This window comes from Melanostigma gelatinosum (genome assembly GCF_949748355.1).
Source record: "Melanostigma gelatinosum genome assembly, chromosome: 20".
Classification (NCBI taxonomy): Eukaryota; Metazoa; Chordata; class Actinopteri; order Perciformes; family Zoarcidae; genus Melanostigma; species Melanostigma gelatinosum.
Genome location: NC_136653.1, coordinates 20,198,222 through 20,221,374, shown reverse-complemented (window position 1 = coordinate 20,221,374; position 23,153 = coordinate 20,198,222). Strand labels below are relative to the sequence as shown.

At 44.0% G+C, this 23,153-nt stretch overlaps 1 protein-coding gene across 1 annotated transcript; it reads left to right on the top strand.

Annotated features, from left to right (window-relative positions):
- Window positions 1–890: 890 nt before the first annotated feature.
- Window positions 891–21,372, top strand: LOC306794360 (phospholipase D1-like; the record flags this gene model as incomplete). Its single annotated transcript, XM_079292393.1, has 25 exons — window positions 891–1,047; window positions 1,135–1,295; window positions 1,476–1,618; window positions 1,794–1,905; window positions 1,984–2,049; window positions 2,139–2,197; window positions 2,325–2,417; window positions 2,499–2,651; window positions 3,241–3,390; window positions 4,609–4,692; window positions 5,202–5,283; window positions 5,820–5,930; window positions 7,513–7,695; window positions 8,201–8,384; window positions 11,706–11,834; window positions 11,922–12,040; window positions 12,796–12,909; window positions 13,814–13,924; window positions 14,204–14,292; window positions 15,633–15,746; window positions 16,156–16,205; window positions 16,391–16,525; window positions 17,341–17,494; window positions 17,958–18,075; window positions 18,190–21,372. The coding sequence occupies 25 exons, from the start codon at window positions 891–893 to the stop codon at window positions 18,412–18,414; spliced, it is 3,096 nt and encodes a 1,031-aa protein (XP_079148519.1). The 3' UTR covers window positions 18,415–21,372.
- Between the last annotated feature and the right edge of the window lie 1,781 nt (window positions 21,373–23,153).

Below are 23,153 nucleotides of genomic sequence, written 5' to 3'. Positions count from 1 at the left end.
CGTTATGGCTGTGCAGTAAATGTCGCTGCGTTTGCATCTCATTAGTTTGCAGTGAGAAACATTCCCTGAATGTGAGGGAACAGAAGGGTGAAGCAGATATAACTCACTGTGTGTATTTATATTTGAAATGTCAGATATTATTCAATTCCATTTATTTGTACAGCTGAACATCACAAATGTAATCGGTGTTAAAGGGCTCAGGTCTTCCTCAGCTTGTCGCAAGATGATAGGAAAGAAGGAAAAAGGTGTTTTTCTCTGAACTTTGCTTCATTTTTTGCAGAATTCTGTGGTTTCACCTTTTCTTGAATTCATTCACATTAAATACTCTGAGAAGTGAAATTGACCATTTGGAGATATTTCTCTTATTAAAAGTTCCCTCCAAGCTTATCACAAGCTGTATTGTTACATTGCGCTTTGATTAAATGACGCAGAGCAACGTTAAAGAAATGAGGTGTTTCTGCTTATTCAGCACAAAGATCAACAGCCAGAGGAAACGTCACTGTTTTCTGGTCATGAAGTGAAGAAGAACATCGCAATTAAAAAGGACGGTTTGCAGTAAATACACTGGAGCCATTTTGATGAAATGTTCATGAATAATTGGTCAAAGTACAATACTCATTCTTTAAAGATGTCAAAATGAAACCAATGGTTTACATGCTGTTCCTTGTCATTTGCAAGTGTCTTCATCATTTCAAGTGTAAATTGTAATAAGAAATGTCGAACTTCAAAGCACAATGTAAGCTGAGCAGCCGGGCGCTCCTCCTCCGGGAGGAGGAGTGCTCAGGTTCCATTGTGGTTCCATTATTTCTCTCTGTTCCACCGTTTGTCCCACGTCTCTTCCCCTACCTGTCTCTCCAGCTGAGCCCCGGGCTCCAGACTGAGTGCTAAGCATGCTGCGGCAGGCCGACCCGACCTCCAGCACCCTGCAGCTGGTCGCCAACGACATGACCGGCATCATGGAGAATCTGGACGGCCGGGAGAAGCTGGACAGCCGCGAGCTCGACCTGGAAGACGGCGCGTACGAAGAGACCGACGCCCACTCGTCAGGTGAGCGCAATTGTGTCTGTTGTGGACGTTCGTCTTCCGCCTCGACGGCCGCACGTATCCGTGTGTCACACGTGTCTCTGCATGCAGAGCGGTTGCCGTTCACGGCGGTCTACCACGTGGTGGGCTTCAAGGAGGCCGAGGCCGACGTCTTCCTGTCCTCTCCGGTCACGGTGAAGATCCTGGAGGTGGAGCGCTTCACCGCGGCTCAGGACCGCTTCAACGTCACCGCGCAGAGGAGCGTCAACAAGGTGCTCAAAGACACGCTTTTACTTCTTATTGGGGAGCTCTGGTGGCACAAAGACCACGATGCTGTCCTCAAATTCTCAAACGGGTTTTAAATATCTGCCAAGAAGGTTCACAGTCCAAACTCTATTTGGTGCACATTTTAACGTCTACATCTCACGTCTGACCTGCGTGTCTGTGCTCAGTCGTTGCCGGCGGTGTATAAGATCGAGATGAAACACGGGGAGTTCACCTGGCTGGTGAAGAGGAAGGAGAAACACTTCATGGATCTCCACAGAGAGCTGAGGACCTACAAGACCTTCATGAGGCTGCCGCTGCCGACACGAAGGTAAAAGGCTTCTCCGCTTCAGAGGTTATGAGCTCAGATTAGAGACGTCATCGGCTTCAGTCTTCTGCAAGCAGCTTCCAGGACGTTTTGCTGACACGAAAACACTTTTTTTTTGTGCTGCACCGACCTGGGATTTGAACCGGCGACCTTCTCTCTTGTTGTTTTCTCTCTGCAGCCACACGGTGAAGAGGCAGTCGGCGGCGAGGAGCGAGGGGAGGCAGATCCCGAACCTCCCCAGAGGAGGAGGAGACGAGCTGGAAAGAGACGGGCAGGTGTCCAGTCGCAGGGTACGCCTCCAGCCGTCTGACTTCACACTTCTCACACTTGACCTCATTTGACTGTCTGATGTTTTTCTGATGCTCCAGAAACAACTGGAGGTTTACCTGAACAACCTGCTGAAGACGCCCATGTACAGGAACTACCATGCAACGGTATGTAAATGTTTATCAGGAGGGTTTCTCTCTGGACGATGATGAAACATGTTGAATGTGGAACACATGGAAACACTTGTCTGTTTCAGATGGAGTTCATTGATATTAGCCAGCTGTCTTTCATCCACGACCTGGGACCAAAAGGCCAGTAAGAACGTTTCACATCATCTCCAGACAACAACGCACTATCATATCAAAGAAGCCTTCATCTCTGCTTTCTAAGACTCGTGTTTACGGTATTGATTGACAGAGAAAGAGCTCTTCTTGTCTTTCAGAGAAGGAATGGTGCTGAAGAGATCCGGCGGCCATCGGATCCCCGGGTTGAACTGCTGCGGTCGAAGCAGAATGTGCTACCGCTGGTCCAAACGGTCAGTGAACAGACACGTCATCAGTCCTGTAGACATCACTTTGTTCTACTCAAACGTGTGTGTGTGTGTGTGCGCGTGCAGCTGGCTGGTGGTGAAGGACTCGTTCCTGCTCTACATGAAGCCCGACTCGGGCGCCATCTCCTTCGTGATGCTGTTCGACAAAGAGTTCAGCATCAAGATGGACTCCAGAGACACGGAGACCAAACACGGCGTTCGCATCGACAGTCTGTCCAGGTGTGTGTGTGTGTGTGTGTGTGTGTGTGAGACTACGTGTGTGTGTTTTTATGTAGCTGGTAACTTTAAAGGAGCTCATCAAGTGGAACCTAAAAGCTGGTTTACTTGGAGGGACCTGGTGCAGGATATGTAGGATGTTTGTGATTCGTTTTATTCTGATTTCATTGTTTTGTTTAGTTTCTGTTTGATTTGATTCATTTGATCGAGGTGTGTGTGTGTGTGTGTGGGCGATCAATGAGCCGGAAAGTTGTAATACTTCCGATGAACATTATAGTTTATTGATAAAATATAAAGAAGGGATTGATGTACTTTTTTTTTTCTTGTTACACATGTATTTATTTATTCTAATGTATTTATTTATTCTAATGTATTTTTTTTTATTCTAAACGGCTGAGACCAACAGTCATGTGACTAAAATTGAGAGACGCTTTGACTGAACTAAAGACGGTTTACACGGAGCACAGAGGACCGGAGAGTCTGTAAATAGTTTAGTATCTGCAGCAAGTGGAGCCTCTTTCTCCTCTTGTTTTTGCCAATTTTGGTAAAATAAGGTGTGTGTGTGTGTGTGTGTGTGTGTGTGTGTTTCCAGGTCACTGGTGCTGAAGTGCACCAGCTTCAGACACGCCCGCTGGTGGGGTCAGTCCATCGAGGGCTTCGTCCAGAAACACGGCTCGGCCTTCCTCAAGGACCACCGCTTCGGCTCCTTCGCCAGAGAGGAAGTGAACATCCCCGCCAAATGGTAACCACACAGTCAGACACCTGATTCCCCTTTTGACATTTAAGGTGAAAGAACAGAAGATGGAGAGGTTGAAAAGTGAGAGGGGGAAGTGTTTGTTTGGGTTGTTCTTGGTGTGTGTGTGTGTGTGTGTGTGTGTGTGTGTGTGTGTGTGTGTGTGTGTGTGTGTGTGTGCGCCCCCTCTATCATAATTATGCAGACGACACACAAATCTACATAACTATGTCACCAGGGGACTATAATCCCATACAAGGGCTGGGTAACTGCATTGAACAAACCAACAACTGGATGTGCCAGAATTTTCTTCAATTAAACAAAGATAAAACAGAAGTAATTGTTTTTGGTATCAAGGATGAACAATTGAAAATCACCGCTCAGCTTCAGTCACTGATGTTAAAACCCACAAACCAAGCCAGAAATCTAGGTGTAGTTATGGATTCAGACCTCAACCTGAACAGCCATATCAAGACAATTACTAAATCAGCCTCCTATCACCTGAAGAATATATCAAGGATTAGAGGACTTATGTCTCAACAGGATGTGTAAAACTTGTGCACGCATTTATCTTCAGCAGACTGGACGACTGTAACGGTGTGTTTACAGGTCTCTGTAAAAAGTCCGTCAGAAAGCTGCAGCTGATTCAGAACGCTGCAGCTCGAGTCCTCACTAAGACCAGGAGGGTGGATCACGTCACTCCAGTTCTGAGGTCTTTGCACTGGCTTCCTGTCCAACAAAGAATTGACTTTAAAATCCTGCTGTTGGTTTACAAAGCACTGAATGGTTTAGGGCCAAAATACATCTCTGATCTGCTGCTACCTTATGAACCATCCCGACCCCTCAGGTCGTCTGGGACCGGTCTACTTCCTGTTCCCAGAGTCAGAACTAAACATGGAGAAGCAGCGTTCAGTTGTTCTGCTCCACATATCTGGAACAAAGTCCCAGAAAGCTGCAGGTCTGCTGAGACCCTCAGCTCATTTAAATCAAGATTGAAGACTTTTCTGTTTGCTGCTGCCTTTAATTGAACCACATTCAATTAATATATTAATCAATTTCCTCCATTTCTGCATTTTACTACTGCATTTTATTTCTTACACTGTTCTTAATTGTTTTTAAATCTCCTTTTCTTTTGCCTTATGTTTTGATGCTTCTAATGGTTTCATGTGAAGCACTTTGAATTACCTTGTTGTTGAAATGTGCTGTACTAATAAACTTGCCTTGCAGGTATGTCAATGGACATCAATTCATGGAGGACGTGGCCGATGCTCTTGAAGAAGCCAAGGAGGAAATATTCATCACAGACTGGTGGTAAGTATGTGTGGTTTGAAAGTGTGTGTGTGTGTGTGTGTGTGTGTGTGTGTGTGTGTGTCTCTCTCAGAGTGCAGTGAGTGACCAGAAAACCTCCACAAGAGGTGACCGCCAAGTGCAAACAGATCTGTTACAGTCTGAGGCTCTGACTACTGTTACACTAGAACACACACACACACACACACACACACACACACACACACACACACACACACACGCGCGCAGCATGTAGCATTGAAATGTGTGTGTGCGTAAGTGATTTACAGTGTTGGAAGAAGTACTCCTGAGTAAATGGTAGTAATGTAAAGACAGTAAAGATTAATCCTGTAAGACTACTGTTTGAAGGATTTTCATGCTTTCAGTTTTGTTCAAGAAGGAAGTAAAGAAGAAGGAAGTGAACTATTTAAGGAAAAAGAGAGTAGAGCGTGAAGTCTGGAGGAAACCGAGAGGAGAGAAATGGTGTGTGTGTGTGTGTGTGTGTGTGTGTGTGTGTGTGCGTCGCGCCACAGGTTGAGTCCAGAGGTCTTCCTGAAGAGGCCGATCATTGAGGGGAACCGCTGGCGTCTGGACTCCATCCTGAAACGCAAAGCGGTGAGCGGGAACCGGCTTCTTCTGTGGTCAGCGAGTGAGGCAGTTATGTCTCTTTATGGAGGACTAAAGCTGCCGTCATAATAAAGAAACAGACTCGATCATCAAATAAATGTGCAGGTTCATTGTGAATAATTACGCACGGAAAAAATGACTTATTTATTTGACAAATGGGATGTGATCAAGTACCTAAATATATAGTACATAAGTTATTTGGTAAACAAATGAATACATTTCATTTATTTATCTGTTTCTGCGCATATTTATTTATTTATTTTCAAATGAACCTGCACATCAATGTGATGACGGAGGTTTTTATTTCTACATTTCTTTCTTATAATAAATGAATCAATGACTCATTAATTAAATGGATGAAATAATGTCGGCTTTAGTTCTTCAGGTTTAGCACAAAGCCGTCAGTGAGACGTCAAACGCACGTTATCACAGAAGAAGAGCTGGAACCAGATGTTCATGTCGTGATGTTCATACAGATGTTGAGACGTTGGAGCTGCTGATGTTCAGCTCTCGTGTTTTCACAGCAACAAGGCGTTCGGATCTTTGTGATGCTGTACAAGGAGGTGGAGTTAGCGCTGGGCATCAACTCCGAATACAGCAAGAGAACGCTGCTGACGCTTCACCCCAACATCAAGGTGCGGCTCTGCATTATATTATGAATATTAATGTATTTAATACATACAGTTCATATATGTAATCATGTACCTCCACATGTTTACCTTACAAATGTGTTTCCTGTCTGAGTTCTTGTATAAATGTAGTATTTTCTGTGTTTGTTTATACATTTTTTAATTTCTGTATTTCTTCACCTACAGGTCAATAAAGTGGATAAATTAGGATGTAGTTAAGTACCAGCAATAAATCATACAAAACAAGTAATTTATCAACTAAATAAATACGTTTTATGCATTTATTCTATTTCTGTGCATATATATTTATATTAACCTGAACATTGTGATAGATAAGGTTTTTCTTTCTTATTATAATAAATATATTAATGACTTGTTAAATGAAGTCATGTCAGTGTTGGGATCTAAGAGGGGCGTGTTTGGGTTATCAGCATTTAAGAAACTGAATTCTTGACATCAATAGAATTATTAATGTACCGGTATGTAACAATTATTAATGATTATTAATAACAACGGGGCACCACCCTGCGAACAGGGGGGGGGGGGGAGAAGGGCCCGGTGCCTCTTCTGGTCCTTCAGAGGAGGTTTGCTCTCATCAAACCACAATCAGGATGAAACCTTTGCGTTGGAAGTCAATAGTAAGCCGCCATTCTGCCGGTGGGTTCGGCACTGGCGAGATTGGAGGGTGTGGATGTGGAGTTGCACTGTCTGCGAAGTGCATCTCTCTAAGTCTCTGTTGTCAGAGCCCCCCCCCTCGAGCTGTTCAAGTGGCGAGGGTGCATACCCCCCAGGTTACCGCCAGCACTCAGGGAAACGTTGCGAACGGTTTCACTCTGGAGTGTGTCATGGCGGGCTGGTGATATCTCCCTCCCCCCACCCTCCTAATTAGAGATGGAGACAGGTCCCCTGAGCCAGTCAAGTTCAAGTCGGCCGTCCGCGTGTCTCCCATGCAAGTTGCGCGTACTTCCTAATCTCTGGCATGGTGAGGTTACTCGTTCTGCAGTGCATAGTAACATCGTATCTCACGTCGTCGTGGAGATTGTGCAAGAATAGCGACTTGAAGGCTTGGTCTTCTTCTAGACCTGGGGCGTTACGTCCCTGGAAGTACGCAGATCTCAAGCGCCTGAAGTAGTCTCTCGGAGACTCTAGCCTTTCCTGGGAAATGGCAAAGGCGCCAAGGGTGGCAGAAGCTGGGTCGGTGTACAGGGAGTACTCCTCCCTAAGGGCGTGACACAGGGATGAATAGCGGTCGCGGATGCTCGGTTGGAGCGTTTCCATGAAAGCGTGGACGCTTCGCGCTGTGAGTTTCCACACTATCTTTAGCTTTTCGCGCGATGAGGGGCGCGATAGGTCGAGGAGGCAGCGATCGATCTCCCTAAGGTAGTCATCGATGCTCGATTGAAACGCTCTACGTCTTTTGCCAGAGACTCAATCTGCCGGGTGCGCAGGCCTCCAAGGTTTAGTTCAGCTTTAGTTCTCATAGGTCGACTCGATCGACTCGATTCTGGAGCCTCAAGTGGCCGTTTGAGGAACTGCAGTTTCCTGTCTTGAGTTCTTGCATTTATTTATTTTTTGTCTTCCTCCAAAGGTGATGCGTCACCCCGACCACGTCTCCTCCAGCGTTTACCTGTGGGCGCATCACGAGAAGATCATCGTCATCGACCAATCGGTGGCCTTCGTCGGTGGGATTGACCTGGCGTACGGTCGCTGGGACGACAGAGAACACCGGCTGACGGACATTGGGAGTGTTACACTCTCACACCTGGAGCAGGTCTCGCACACACACACACACACACACACACACACACACACACACACACACACACGCACACAAACATATAATACGTCTAAAGAAATTCCAAAACCCATTGAATTATCGATAAAAATATGCATAGTCACAAAGCTTAAAACAAGAAAACATTTCTTATTTTAACTTTTAGAGGATTCCTCATTGTTTTTTATTGAACTGATTATAATAATAATATGATTTATTAATCCAACCCGAGATTCAAATTAATTCATAAAAAAATTAACGTTTATTTGTCACAAACACAATGATACACGGTATAGTCTTTTCTGCCTAGCAACAGATGTAACACTCTAATATAGAACAATACTTGAGGAATAAAATATAGTGAAATATTTTGTAAAAACGGTACGTTTCAGAGGAATGAAAGAAAACACACCAGTCTTCATCTCTCTGTATTTCTTCTCTTGTTTCAGTGCTTTTATTTTGACACCCTGATTAACGCTGACCGTGTTTAAATGATTCTCAGGCCAGCGGCGGCGGCGGCGCCCAGAGCAACGGGAGAGGCATCTTCACGGTGACGGACTCGGCGGACCAGCCCAGGCTGAAAGGTCAGGGGAGGGCGAAGAGGTCCAGGTTCAGCATCCGGAGACACCTGCAGAAACGAGGACTGGCCTCGGCCGACAGCGACAGCGAGCTGGAGGAAGAAGAGAGTGAGTGGATAGTGTTGGGAACGTAGAGGAGCGTGTTTGGGTTATCAGCATCCAAGAAACTAAATTCTTGACATCAATAGAATTATTGATGTATGTAACAATTATTAATGATTATTAATAATAATGGGGCACCACCCTGCGAACAGGGACCAATAACCAAACGATAAAACCAAGTCTCATAATTAGTGTTCACTCACAATGTCAGTAGTCTGAGTACTATTACACATTCAGAGTGAAAGTGAAGGTTTTTAAGTTCGAGCACAGACCACATATACAGTTATTATCACAATACATGCACGAAGTAATCACAGACAGCTGCTCTTTAAATATAACAGTTTATTAAGTTCTAATACGAATGATCTGGTCAACGAATATCTAAACTAACAACAACTATACATTCATGAGCACTTTATCTAAAATCAACAGACTATTGAAAAGAGGGGGGGGTGTGTGTGTGTGTGTGTGGGTGTTATGTGTGTGTGTGTGTGTGTGTGAGTTAGTAGAAGGGAAAGGAACAAAACAAAATGAAATAAAACAAGCGATTACGATCCTCTGAAGGTTGCTCTCTCAGCCCGGGGAGAGAACAGCGACTCTTTGTCTCAGCCGGCGGTTCTGACCTCCTGAACTGATGAGACGCAGCTTCGACCTCACTGCGGCTGTTTCAACACAGATCACAGCAGCATGGAATACACGCTACTTACACACGACCCCAACGATCTCAGCGATCGTCAGTGTCGGCGATTATGAAGCATACACCTCGTTATAAAGATGAACAGTACTTTAAGCAGGTAAACAAGATAAAATAAACACAAATGAACTCTCTCTAACTCTGCCCAGACTCTGTTCGCCTTACGGTACGATGCAGTCGTGGTGATTGAGTCTTCTGGGGGGTTTCTCCTGAGCTTCGGTGGGCTCAGCCTGCGGCGTCGGAAGCCGTGTTTCTCTCGGTAGGAGAGGATCGCTGTCGTCTGGAGAAGGGTCTTTCGCGTCCTTATGGCCGGAGCAGACGAGGCGCTTGTGGAGAGGAGAGTGGAAGTTCTCGGTCTCTCGTTCTGAAGAAGTCTGCTTCTTCACTTCTGCAGGAATAAACGGGTTCGCTTCGTGGATGCGAACAAAGATAAAATAGACAGTTTGGTGGATTCGGCCAGCGAATATAAACTGTTAAACCCAGGATTTTGGTTAAAAAGAGAAGCAACGTTGATGCGCGCCTCCTGCGATCCCGGAGGGGATCGGTGGAAAAAGCGTTGAGGTGGGGGGCTGCAGGAGTTTTGTAGAACAGTTGCTGAACTACAGGGGTCCTGGGGTCTCTTGGCCCTCGGCCAATGAGATTGCAGCGGTGCATTCAGGTGACTTCAGGGACCCATAGTTTTTGGGGGGGAGGAAATTCACACCCTAATGTGAAATTCCTTCAGAGGAGGTTTGGTGCTCATCAAACCATGATCAGGATGAAACCTTTGCTTGCGAAAGGGAAGACCTGACTCTTTGTCCCACAGCACATGTTGAAGCCATATGGTCAGACCCCAACAATAGATATTTATTTAATATATTTAGTTATGTTCATTGATGGCATGATGGTCTTATTATTTACGTTCTTTCAAGAGGACAGGAGTGATGTTTTTAAGTGTTTGTATGAGGTTCTTCTCCACAGTCAGCGTGTCACTACAGTGCGTCACTACAGTGCGTCACTACAGTGCGTCACTACAGTGCGTCACTACAGTGTATTACTACAGTGTGTTACTACAGTGTGTTACTACAGTGTGTTACTACAGTGTGTCACTACAGTCCGTCACTACAGTGCGTTACTACAGTGCGTTACTACAGTGCGTCACTACAGTGTATTACTACAGTGTGTTACTACAGTGTGTTACTACAGTGTATTACTACAGTGTGTTACTACAGTGTGTTACTACAGTGTGTTACTACAGTGTGTTACTACAGTGTATTACTACAGTGTGTTACTACAGTGTGTCACTACAGTGTGTCACTACAGTGTATTACTACAGTGTTACTACAGTGTGTTACTACAGTGTGTTACTACAGTGTGTTACTACAGTGTTACTACAGTGTATTACTACAGTGTGTCACTACAGTGTGTCACTACAGTGTGTCACTACAGTGTGTTACTACAGTGTGTCACTACAGTGTATTACTACAGTGTGTCACTACAGTGTGTCACTACAGTGTCACTACAGTGTGTTACTACAGTGTATTACTACAGTGTATTACTACAGTGTATTACTACAGTGTGTTACTACAGTGTGTTACTACAGTGTGTCACTACAGTGTGTTACTACAGTGTGTCACTACAGTGTATTACTACAGTGTGTCACTACAGTGTATTACTACAGTGTGTTACTACAGTGTGTTACTACAGTGTGTCACTACAGTGTCACTACAGTGTCACTACAGTGTATTACTACAGTGTATTACTACAGTGTGTTACTACAGTGTGTTACTACAGTGTGTTACTACAGTGTCACTACAGTGTGTTACTACAGTGTGTCACTACAGTGTGTCACTACAGTGTATTACTACAGTGTGTCACTACAGTGTATTACTACAGTGTGTCACTACAGTGTGTCACTACAGCGTGTCACTACAGTGTGTTACTACAGTGTGTTACTACAGTGTGTCACTACAGTGTGTTACTACAGTGTATTACTACAGTGTGTCACTACAGTGTGTCACTACAGTGTATTACTACAGTGTGTCACTACAGTGTGTCACTACAGTGTATTACTACAGTGTGTTACTACAGTGTGTCACTACAGTGTATTACTACAGTGTGTCACTACAGTGTATTACTACAGTGTGTTACTACAGTGTATTACTACAGTGTATTACTACAGTGTGTTACTACAGTGTGTCACTACAGTGTATTACTACAGTGTATCACTACAGTGTATTACTACAGTGTTACTACAGTGTATTACTACAGTGGGTCACTACAGTGTGTCACTACAGTGTGTCACTACAGTGTGTCACTACAGTGTGTCACTACAGTACATTATGGTCCATTTAGAGTCACACAGACCATAAAGCAGGGGATGCTTTAGGGCGGGGCTACACAGTGATTGACAGGTCTCTACCAGAGACGTATACGCCGTCTCTACGTCACTCCTCAGTCCAGATATGGTCACTTCCTGTTCACTGGTTGCAAATAAAACAAGATGGCGACGGCCAAAATGCTTCGAAACATCAGTCCACAAACCAACGGGTGACGTCACGACTACGTCCACTTGTTATATACAGTCTTTGAGAAATACATCCGATCACCCCAGTTTTAATGCATTGCACTGCTGATTAATAACTGTGTTTTAGGGAGCGGCTCAGTGCACAGTCAGCATACGGGGGTCGGGGAGTTGTTGGGAAACACGCGGTTCTGGCACGGAAAGGACTACTGCAACTTTGTGTACAAGGACTGGATTCAGCTGGAGAAACCGTTCGATGGTGAGAACACCGTCACGCTCACAGTTTACGGAGAGAAGAGAGAGAGATTTATTCCACTCACCCGTCCTCCTCACATTCCCGTTGTAGATTTCATAGACAGACACACGACTCCCAGAATGCCGTGGCACGACATCTCCTCGGTGGTTCACGGGAAAGCGGCTCGGGACGTGGCCCGACACTTCATCCAGCGGTGGAACTTCACTAAGGTCAGAGGTCCTGCTGCTGTTGTCTCCTCACCCTGTATCTATCCCGAATGAATATGCGTATTAATAATCTGTTTTCACGAGACATTAGTGTCACAGTTGTTACTTGTGTCCAGCCCTTTCTTCCTGAAGGAGAAAGCTGGTATCTAGCACCAGACTCCGTTGACAAAAACAGTGATTTTACTGTTGCTGGTCCGCCGCTGCCTCCATCGGATAGTTTGTTTGTGACTTTGGTGTTTTAGAGATTCGGTTTAAATTCACCAAAGTAACACAACACACAAACGAACCGATGGAGGCAGCAGTAGAGCAGCAACTCCTGTGTTGAGAGGTTAAATGACTCTTTACGTCAATGGAGTAAACGGCTTCAGTCCCTCGTTGTAAAGCGCTCTCTTTACACCCACAATAAAAATCTGTATCAGGAACAGAAGCTGCTGTCTCTGCTCTCTTCAAAGACACAAAGAAGACCAGGCCACCGACCAGCAACTCCTCCTGAAAGTATTCTTAATAGAGCGTTCAATTAAACTGATATTGATTCTTTTAGGTGTCTAAAATACGTCCACAGCAGTACATTGATTTAGTCCGACCCTTTAAATAATCTCCTTCTGGACAGAAGTGATGAAATTAAATATGTGGAAGAAGCAGAAGATACCTGGAATAAAGTACAGAGAGTTTTCTCTGATGTGACTGCAGACGACCACGTCGCTGTCTCCAGTAAATTAGTGACCCGTGTTTTGAGTTTTCCTCTGTTTGTCTTCCAGCTCGTGAAGCCGAAGTACCGTTCCCTGTCGTACCCGTACCTGCTGCCCAAGTCTCACGCCACGGCCGGAGAGCAGCGGTACCAAGTCCCCAACTGCATCCAAACCAAAGTGCAGGTCGGTGCTTGTTGCTTTCATTTTAGCACGGCTGACTTCAAGACGCCGCTTTACATCCTGCAGCTCATGCTGACTGTGGTTTCAGCTCTGAACTGCACTGGAAGAGGCTTTTTAAGTGTCCAGTGTAAATCTGGTGTCCCACAATGCAATGCACCAAGGAAACAAAGCTTCTCACGGCTGGAAAAAAAATGAAATCAGATTTGGCGAGATGAGTTCAGTAGGTTCCCAGAAAACCACGAAAAGTGGTTCAACACTTTGCTTTCCTCTTGTTTAGTTTCATTTTCAGAGACATGTTGTCTCGTCACCTTTTTATGAATTCATTTATGTTTATTTGCACTTTAGAAAGTAGAAATCGTAAACAAGTTAGAACATTGTGCATCAGAGGTTTTAGATATCAAGTCGTATTTGAAAAAAACAACAATAAAAAGACAAACAGATTTATAAAAATGTACAAATGACAAATGAGATACACGAAAATGTGTGAAGTGACATAAACAGTTGCTACTTTAAGTTCTTTTCAGATGTTTTTGGTACAAAAATCATAAAATACAATCTTAAACACTAAGTACATAAAGTACAGATTAAGTATATTATATATATTCATGTATGAATGGTAGTTGTGTACTCGCGTGTCTCAAGACTCAAACATTCCTCTTTGCAAAGTTTTTGTTTTCACGTTTGTCTTCCTGTTGTCCCTCCTAAACTCTCTCTCTCTCCCCCTCTCCCCCTCCCTCCCTCCCTCCCTCCCTCCCTCCCTCCCTCCCTCTCTCTCTCCCTCCCTCCCTCCCTCCCTCTCTCTCTCTCCCCCTCCCTCCCTCCCTCCCTCCCTCCCTCCCTCCCTCCCTCCCTCCCTCCCTCCCTCTCTCTCTCTCTCCCTCCCTCCCTCCCTCCTCGCGTCCTTCAGATCCTTCGCTCGGCGTGCGATTGGTCCGCCGGCATCAAATACCACGAGGAGTCGATCCACAACGCCTACGTCCACGTCATCCAGAACAGCCAGCACTTCGTTTACATCGAGGTACTCTAATGTATCCACGTCTGAATAATAATGATCTTCATGTGAGTGATGAAGTGGTGAAGTTTCATGGTGATATCTGTGAGTTCATGTTGTGACTCTATTCACCTGTAGAGTCTCTAAATATCTGTAATGCAACTAAACGTCTCTAAAGGACGGAAGTATGAACTGGATTTTCTAGTTTTTACGAAAGCAATGGAGGAATTAAGTTTTTCTTCATTTTCATAATTTAATTTAAATCAAAGTTCTTTGTTGATCAACAGACGTGTGTTTGTGTTTCAGAATCAGTTCTTCATCAGCTGTGCAGACAACAAACACGTCTTCAACAAGATAGGAGACGCGATAGCCGAGCGCATCATCAGAGCATACAAGTAACACACACACACACACACACACACACACACACAGTGCATGGGTGTGTCTTCCAGAGAACTAACACACTGATGTCATCTTGACATATGTTGCGTTTCACTTTGTCCTTCGTGAAGATTTATTTGAATATTTTCAGCTTCTGTCTTTTTTGTTTTTCCTCTCTGTGATGAATTGAGGACACACACATGCAAACGCACACACACACACACACACACACACACACACACACACACACACCCGACCTGATTTCTTCAGCGTACAAACACTAAGATGACATAAACGCAACATTAAGCGTCGGCACAAACGTCCTCATGTTTCTCGGGCGTCTGAATGAATTCTCAAGGTGATTTTTCTCGTCTCTTTGGCTGTAAATCTGTTAAACTGACGGTTGTTTAAAATGTTGTTATGGTTTCATGCTCGGCTCGGATCAACTGAAGCATTCCGTCTCATAAAGTTCCCAACGTGCCTCACGAAGCAGTCGAGATCAGACTCAGAATAAATACACTTTCACAGTTTTAGCTTCACAGATAGAAAGTCGAGAGAAACTTTACTGGTATTTTTCTGGAATGATTCACGTTAGAACATTCTAACCAGCAGCAGAAGTAAAGTGAAGGATCTAGTCTCTAAAATCATAAGACGCTTATTTATCACTTGCAAGTGTCACGAAAATGTGTTTATTCAAACTGCAAAACATGTGTTCATGTATGAACCGTTCAAAATACTGATTCACTAACAGTATAACTGTCTGTTTTAATCGTTCAAAAATAGCCAAAAAAATACATTACCAGTTACATGAATGAAGACATTTCACATTTCAGCCAAGTCGTAATATTTCCCTCCTCAAAGCCACCAGACTCCATTGACAGGAACGTCATCTTACCTCATGATCATCGTGAAACAATCATTTCAAACAAACTTCGACAAACAAAAGAAACCTCATAATTACTGCGAGTCTTTCCACCGGTCCAACAATCACCAGCTGTTCAGTCAGAATATATCATAAATTCAGAGTTAGATGAAAAGAAACGGACGTTAAAGCCTCATCATCTCTTGAACACCAGACTCCATTGACAGAAACGGTGATATTGTCGAGTTTTCTCGTGTTTAAAAAACCTCCATATGCTCTAATAATTAGTTGGACAGCATTAGACGGCGTTTGTTCACCACCTGAGGAATGTTCCAGTCTTACCTTTGTGACCCAGCCTCACGAACACTGTTTGAACACAGTTATTGATCATAATAATGAATCTGAGCTGTCGATCCTCCGTCATCGGCTGGTGTTCTTATCTTTGTGGATCATTCGGCGGTGAGATATCGTCCTTCTCTTTCTCCCTTTCAGGGAGGGTAAAAAGTACCGAGTGTACGTGGTGACGCCTCTGCTGCCGGGCTTCGAAGGAGACATCAACACCGGAGGAGGCAGCGCCATCCAGGCCGTCATGCACTTCAACTACAGGTGTGTGTGTGTGCACGTGCATGCGCGTACGTGCGTGTGTGTGTGAGAGACGATAAAGCTGCCTTTTACCCACCTTCTGTTTGAGTTTGTCTCATGAGGGTTAAATCCCAGTGATGGATTATTGCCACGCCTTAACTCTTTAACCACAATGCTGTAAACCCTGTGTGTGTGCGTGTGTGTGTGTGTGTGTGCGTGTGTGTGTGTGTGTGCGCGTGTGCGTGTGCGTGTGTGTGTGTGTGCGCATGCCATTCGTTCTGTGGCTGACATTCATTATCTAGCCTGCATTCTTGAGTAAACACTCAACCCTCGCCATGCAAACACTGTGACACACACACACACACACACACACACACACAGAGGCTTGAGGAATGTGGACCTGCTGCTCATCCACCTTCTGTTTTCCCTGCAGGACCATGAACAGAGGAGAACACTCCATCATGTCCCAGCTCAAGAGAGAGAGTGAGGATTTAAATTTCACATTCCCGTTACACGAGAGTCTCTCGTGTGTTGCTCGTCTGACTTTCTTTAGAAATATCAACGTGAAAAAACTCGAGATTTGTTTGGAAGAATCTTTAAAAAGTCATTCGTCGTGTCCTAAATGAGTTGGTCGAGCGCGCCTCTGACTGCTTGCTGCTGGTTTCCAGTGGGAGACCAGTGGATGAACTACATCTCCATCGCCGGTCTGAGGACTCACGCCGAGCTGGAGGGGAAACTGGTCACCGAGCTCATCTACGTCCACAGCAAGATGCTCATCGCCGACGACAACACCGTCATCATCGGTAATTTACTCACGTTCGTACGCTGGTGTCAGCGGCTCGTATTCCTCCATCGCAAGATTAAAAGATGTCGTGAAATATTCCCCTGAGTCCAGACGGCTCATGTATAATAGAGAAAGAGACGGGAGCGTCCTTTTATATCAAAGAGGAAAGATTTAAAAAGATTGAAAATGTTCCAAAGAAAAGTCATCTGCTGCTGGTTTACTCAACATGTTTGTGTTTTTGAACTAGAACGGAACCTTTAAAGGTTCCACATAACCTAAAGCAGAACTGCGGTTCCCAAACTTCCCCTTCTGACCCTTTGAATGCAGAAATGTCTGAACTGTACCGTAATGAGATATGCTGTGAAAAATGTGTCAGGTAACAGATGTTTCTTTTATTTTGTCCACACAGATAACTGTACAGCGCAGCTACAAATAACGGAAACTAAAATATAATTCAGTGTAAATACGCCATCATTAAAGATTAGAGTTACCACAAAGGAACTTTCATTTTGTGTCTGAAACAACTATTTAACAACAGAATTCTGTAATTGTTTCTGTTATTTTGTCCAGCTCCTGTCTACAGTGACATAAAGATAAACATAACTATTAAATATAAAGGACGTCATTCTCTTCCATGCCCTTGATATGAAAGTGAAGACCCAATTTATTAAGTATTTAACAGATCTCGTTCATTCTTTTTTCATGTACATTTCTTTGGACTATTTCATTTCCTGTATTTTACTCGTCTGAACGTCAACATGTAGTCTGAGCTCGGGCGCTGCAGCGCCCCCTGCTGGCCGACTCTGGGTTCGCACTCATTTTGTGGTTCTGCAGGTTCTGCCAACATCAACGACCGGAGCATGCTGGGAAAGAGGGACAGCGAGGTGGCGGTGATCGTGGAGGACTCTGAGACGGTGACGGCGGTGATGGACGGGCAGGAGTACCAAGCTGGAAAATACGCCCTGCAGCTCCGCCTCGAGTGCTTCAAGTACTGCCACGTCAGATGAACTCGTTATTCAACCAGAGCTTCTTTACAGGCTGCAAAGACGTAGAAACATGAAATAAGAGAACGTTAGGAGCGAGGGAGAACTTCTTCTGACACTTTTTTAAATTAAAATAACTTATTACACGCACAATATTTGTTTCATGTATTTTTTGTTCTTTGTCCAGGGGGGCCCCTGACATGTTGGGCCCCTGACATGTTGGGCCCCTGGGCCCGTTCAGCAATCCGTCACGCAACCGTCTCTAAATTTGAGGTTGAATACTGAGAGAAAAATAGTTTTTAAATGTAAATCTAACTTATTTATTAGAGTTTTTTTGTTCGTCTGTTAAATTTCCTCATCACGTCTTCTTCTCGTTGCCAAATGTCTCAGCTCGCAATATCCTGCATGTGTCAGCGGTTCCTCTTTTCTGGTGCCGTCAGCGTTTCCTCACCTCTCGCTCTCTCTCAGGATGATTTTGGGCGCCAACACGGATCCCTCCATCGACGTGTCGGATCCCGTCAGTGACCAGTTCTACAAGGAGGTCTGGATGACGACCTGCGCTCGAAACGCCACCATCTACCAGAAGGTGAGTCCGACGCGTCATTGAAACACTTTTGTTTTTAATAAATGTGTTCGGGACACCAGCCCCTGGTTCTCTCTCTGACTCCGTCCTGGTGTCTTTTGTTTTTTCTCTCTTCAGGTCTTCCGAAGTCTTCCGTCCAGCGACGTCCGTAGCATCCTGGAGCTGGAGGGCTACCTCGCCACGCCGGGCCTGGATAAGGAGGACCCGGCCCGGGCTCACGAGGAGCTGAAGAAGATCCGCGGCTTCCTGGTCCAGTTCCCTCTTCAGTTCCTGTGCGAGCAGAACCTGCTTCCCCCCATGGGCTGCAAGGAGGCCATGGTGCCCATGGAGGTCTGGACCTGAGGCCGAGAGGGACTCGCCAGTGCATTCATGTGTTCACGCTCAACATCAGGAAGCTTTCAGGTTCATGAGACCCACTCTGGTGCCATTCTGGAGGTCACAGTGGCTGAAAACAGCCTTTCTGTGTTGTTAATAAACTGACAGCTGTATCTGATAACATGTTAGCTTTGCACTACAAAAGTAATTGAACAATATTTTCCAACCAGTTTGTTTGTGCTGAACTTGGTGCAGTCTGCAACGCTGCTCAACACGAGCCACTAAAAGTAAAAGTTAGAGTTCAACGCAGAGTTTCTTTGGAGATAAAAACCTGGTGTTTGGACATAATTGATAAACGTCGGACCTACTTACTTTAATCTCTGTTGTAGTGTGAAAGTGATCACACACATCTGATGGAATGGATCGAGACAGTTGTGCCTCCATCAGTGGTTCTTTCGGTTGTGATGATCGTGGAAACAAACGTGAGCAAACCGATCGTAAACCAATGCATGTGGACGAGAAACACAAAGTAAAAATGATTCCAAACGTCCTTCACAGTGGACAGACGGTCTTTGTGGTTCAACTGACCGGCTGGTCTTACCGTAGTGGAGGCTTTCTTCGCTTTATCAATATTTAAACTTAATAATTCAATATAATTCATCATCTGTCAATTGAATCGCATCCTGATGCATAATAACCCGTCTATATTGATAATAACGAGCACATACTCCCTTCATTTAATGACAAAGTACTCCGTATATATGAGACATGGTTTTACAAACTTATTTGTGAATTGAATTAAATTTATTTATTTTCAGAAAACTTTCTATATCCTAAAATATATCATCAAGATATTTCAGGTGATTAAACACTAAAGAACATCATTTTAAACAGAACTTTCCCTTTCCGCCGATAGATTCGCTTTAATGCGGCGCGCTGGCCCTTTAAGATAACCTGTGGTCACAGCTGCTGATCCTACAGAAGATGGGTTTTAGCTGCAAAATGACCTCCAAACATGGCGTCAGCTGTGGTTGTGAACAAAGCCTTTTGTACCAGCGGTGCCACCGGATGCACGTGAATAAGTTTCACACTGACACCGTGTCGTTGGAACAACATGGAGACTACGATGACACGTGAACGACACGCATGTACCAACAAACATGGAGCGCAAACCACCAGGCTTGTCCTCTGCAGTCTCCTTCCTTCTGCAACAACACTATGCAACGTTCAGGGCCGGCAAACGCAGCTCTGAGGGTTTGAAAAAGACACAAAATAATATAAAGAAGAAGAAGAAGAAGAAGAAGGGGACTTTACTGAAGGTGCAGAGAAGAGGATGAAGAGCTGTCGCACGTCTCTGAAGCTTTTTAATATTTATGTCAAACAGGAAATCACAAGTGCCAAAGATGAAAGACTGTTGTTAGTACAGTACGTACATGCATTACATTCCTCATACTGTTCTACGTTTAGCCTTAAGTGACCTGTTCTTGTGCTCTGATCTGGTCTTTGTAGTTCTTTTGGTCGCACTTTACTTTGCAGGTCTGTAATCTCCAATTAATACCATTTTCTGGAAAGAGCTGCTATAGTTTGGTGCTAGTTTCAGTAACGGGGAAATCTTTATTCATACCTAAATAAACATTCCTTTGATTGGAAACTTCACTCCTTATAATAGTTTTCTGCCTGCAGACAAAGTTGAATTTAAATGTAAAAGAATCGAAGTAACATTGTTAGTTCTTTGGTATTCATTATAGAAAACGTGGACACAACCAGCCTTTCCAGGTAATTACAGACTTGAATAAAGCGTTGCCGTTCTGTTTCTTTCACTGCAGAACTCTCAGATTCATGCATGATCAGTTTATTACAATGCTGCATTTCATTAGTGTCAGCAAGCGGGAATTCTTTAGCAACAGCCAAGTTGATGCAAATGGGCAACATTAGTTTGTTGGGCAACATTAGTTTGTTGGGCAACGATTGAGCGGATGCAAGTTCCTTCAGCGCCTTTGTTTCTGCTGCCACCAAGTGTCCAAAATAATCTCTTATTACTAAGATATTTATGAGTGCAGTTTTAAGGTTTTTGTCGTCCTAAAGATGTACTTGAAGTTTAAGTTTGTTAATACAATTAGAAACGATGGTGTCCAGCCTTCACGCTGTTAAACTCAACGTCAGGTCATCACAATTTTGAGTCTCATATTTTCCGACGTTTCTGCAACGCAGCATCGATGTCCTCCGTGTCTTCCTCGCTGGTCTGTGATGATCTGCATGATGCTGTTTTGTGCTATAAATTTGACCAAAAAAGACGATACCCGCAGCTGACAGCATGACGGCTGCTCATTGCCATGAAGCGGATGAAAGCATGAAGCTGAACTGGTTGCCTTTTTAAAAGCCGTGGACGTGATTGATGCTGAACGCTGTGCCTGTGTCGTCCGGATGCACCTGAAACTTCTCTTCTGTTCTTGATGGATGCTCTTCTTTTTAATCGTCCTCTCTACCTCCCTGTGTTTCTACCTCCTGCTCCAGTGCATGTTTTAAGCTTTAAAAATCAGGAATATTTAAAGCTATCCCCCCCGAAACATTTTACCAGGTAAAGTCATCCGAACAGGCAAAGAAAAGGTTTGCTGTTGTGTGCAAACATGACGTATGTTGACAGACTAAAACTGAATTCACCCTTCAGAAATAGGGTTATGTCATCAGCAAAGAAGTTGATTCGGATGCAAGTGTTTTCTGTGCATCTGGAATAACTGACTTTAAATCCATAACTGTTTATGAGTATTGTTTAAAGTCATTTCTGAGTTATCAGGAACACAAACATTGTGTACATGGAGTCATAACGGGTGTAAATGAGTATTGAAACGTTCCTCACACGTCTAGAGGTTCAGAAACACGTTTCTTTTCTCTGTCCGGCTTTTAATCACCGTGTCTCTATGAAAATGCACTTTTTTGCACAGACTGTTTTCTTGTGGCGACCTCTTAAAAGATCTGCATGTCATTTGTCGCTTTTTGTGAAATGATGGAATAAATAAATGATGGAATAAAATGTGGTCTTCTATCAGAATGAGCCATTTATACTCATTATCTTATGAGGCTGTGTTCATCAAGTCTTCTGCTCATAGCAGGTATAAAATAGTGTTCTTGCAGTTTAGCACACGTATATTGGTCATGTCAGTGGTGGTAGAACTAACAATCGTAATAAATGTGATAAACATGACAAACTGAAGAACCACATCACCGCTGTCTCAATCTGTTGGCAGTATTTCTAGACTTGGTATAATTGAATAAAACTACTTTCAGGTCAAATAAATACATCATTCACTTTCACCACCACCTGGTTATTCCCGCCAGCGTTTACAGGACTTTGCAACAGCGTCTGGACTTTGATTTTGGAAAAACTACATTTTACTAGATCTGAGAGTTATTTCACTGACAACTTACTCAGCAGTTGTTGATGAAAGGAACTGATCCTTTCAAATTAAATTTACAGAAAATAATGAAAGGTATTAGATAAAAATATAAGAATAACAGCCAACTGAATTCCTCTTTACAATGTTTTTAAGGCCAGTGTGTGGAATTTTGGTGGATTATAATAAAATATTCAGAACTGTGTTTTCATTGGTGTATAGTCACATGGAACTAAGATCCTTGTGTTTTTATTAAGTTAGAATGAGCTCTTTATATCCACATAGTGAGCAGGTCTTCCTCCAGGAGTCCGCCATGTTTCTACGGCAGCCCAGAACGGACAAACCAAACACTGGTTGCAACTGGTTCTTTCAGCAGCCTCGTCGGTATAGCGTGTAAGAGACAGTAGAAGGCTTAGACGGAGACATTGTTGAAGTCAGTTTGTCACGGTGGATGAACTCTCACCATTGATGACTAACACTGCCAAGTCTTCACCCACAGAACTCACCTTAAGCTCCTCTGCATGTTTCAGTCGTCGCACCGTTAACGGACAGGGGAAGAGGGGTACTTTGTTTTAAAGGACCAGAATACTTTGTTTTGCTTCAGACACTTACAAAATGTAAGGCTGTGTTTTTATTTAACTTTTTCACACAACAATCACATTAAACTATTTCAATTCAATGAAACAGTTACAGTGGCTACAATAACTAATTCTAACATTCCTCTTTATCAGCTTTCACTGATTTTGATATGAGGCAAAGTTTTCTCGAGCTTCATTTTTGCACGAAACAAATAATAACCGTAGCTGTTTCAGCCGCAGGATAGAAGTGAAGGCCCAGGTATAAAATGCACGGCCCTGCAAGACCCTGCAAGGCCTTCTCTGCTGGCCCGAACAGAATCACAAAGCTATATCTAGTTTATAATTCAATCATTTTTCTGAAATACACTACATGTATTATAATTTATAAAAATGTTTTTCCCATCATCTTATGTTCTCATTGCACAGCTCCTGTCTTCCTCAGTTGCTCTGCTTCCAGTGCAGCTTGTTAAGTAGAGCTTTCATCCAATCAGAGTTCACCTCTGTGTCTCTAGGTAGAACAGAGCCAGAGACCTGCAGACTCTTAGTGCAAAGACATTGCAGAGCAGTACGCTTAATCTCCAGGTTGTGAGAGTAAAATGTTTTTGGGTCGCGGCTTGTCATTAAGAAGCGATGGTGGGTCCCACAGTGGCCCCGGGAAAAAACATCAAAGAATCATAGCGCGAGTTAAAGGTAGGCTGCTGCACATGTCTGCTGCAACATAACAGCAGACATGTGCAATAAAATGTCAAGGCTAAGAGGTCACGTGTCACGTGGGTGACGTGACGTTTCCTCACGC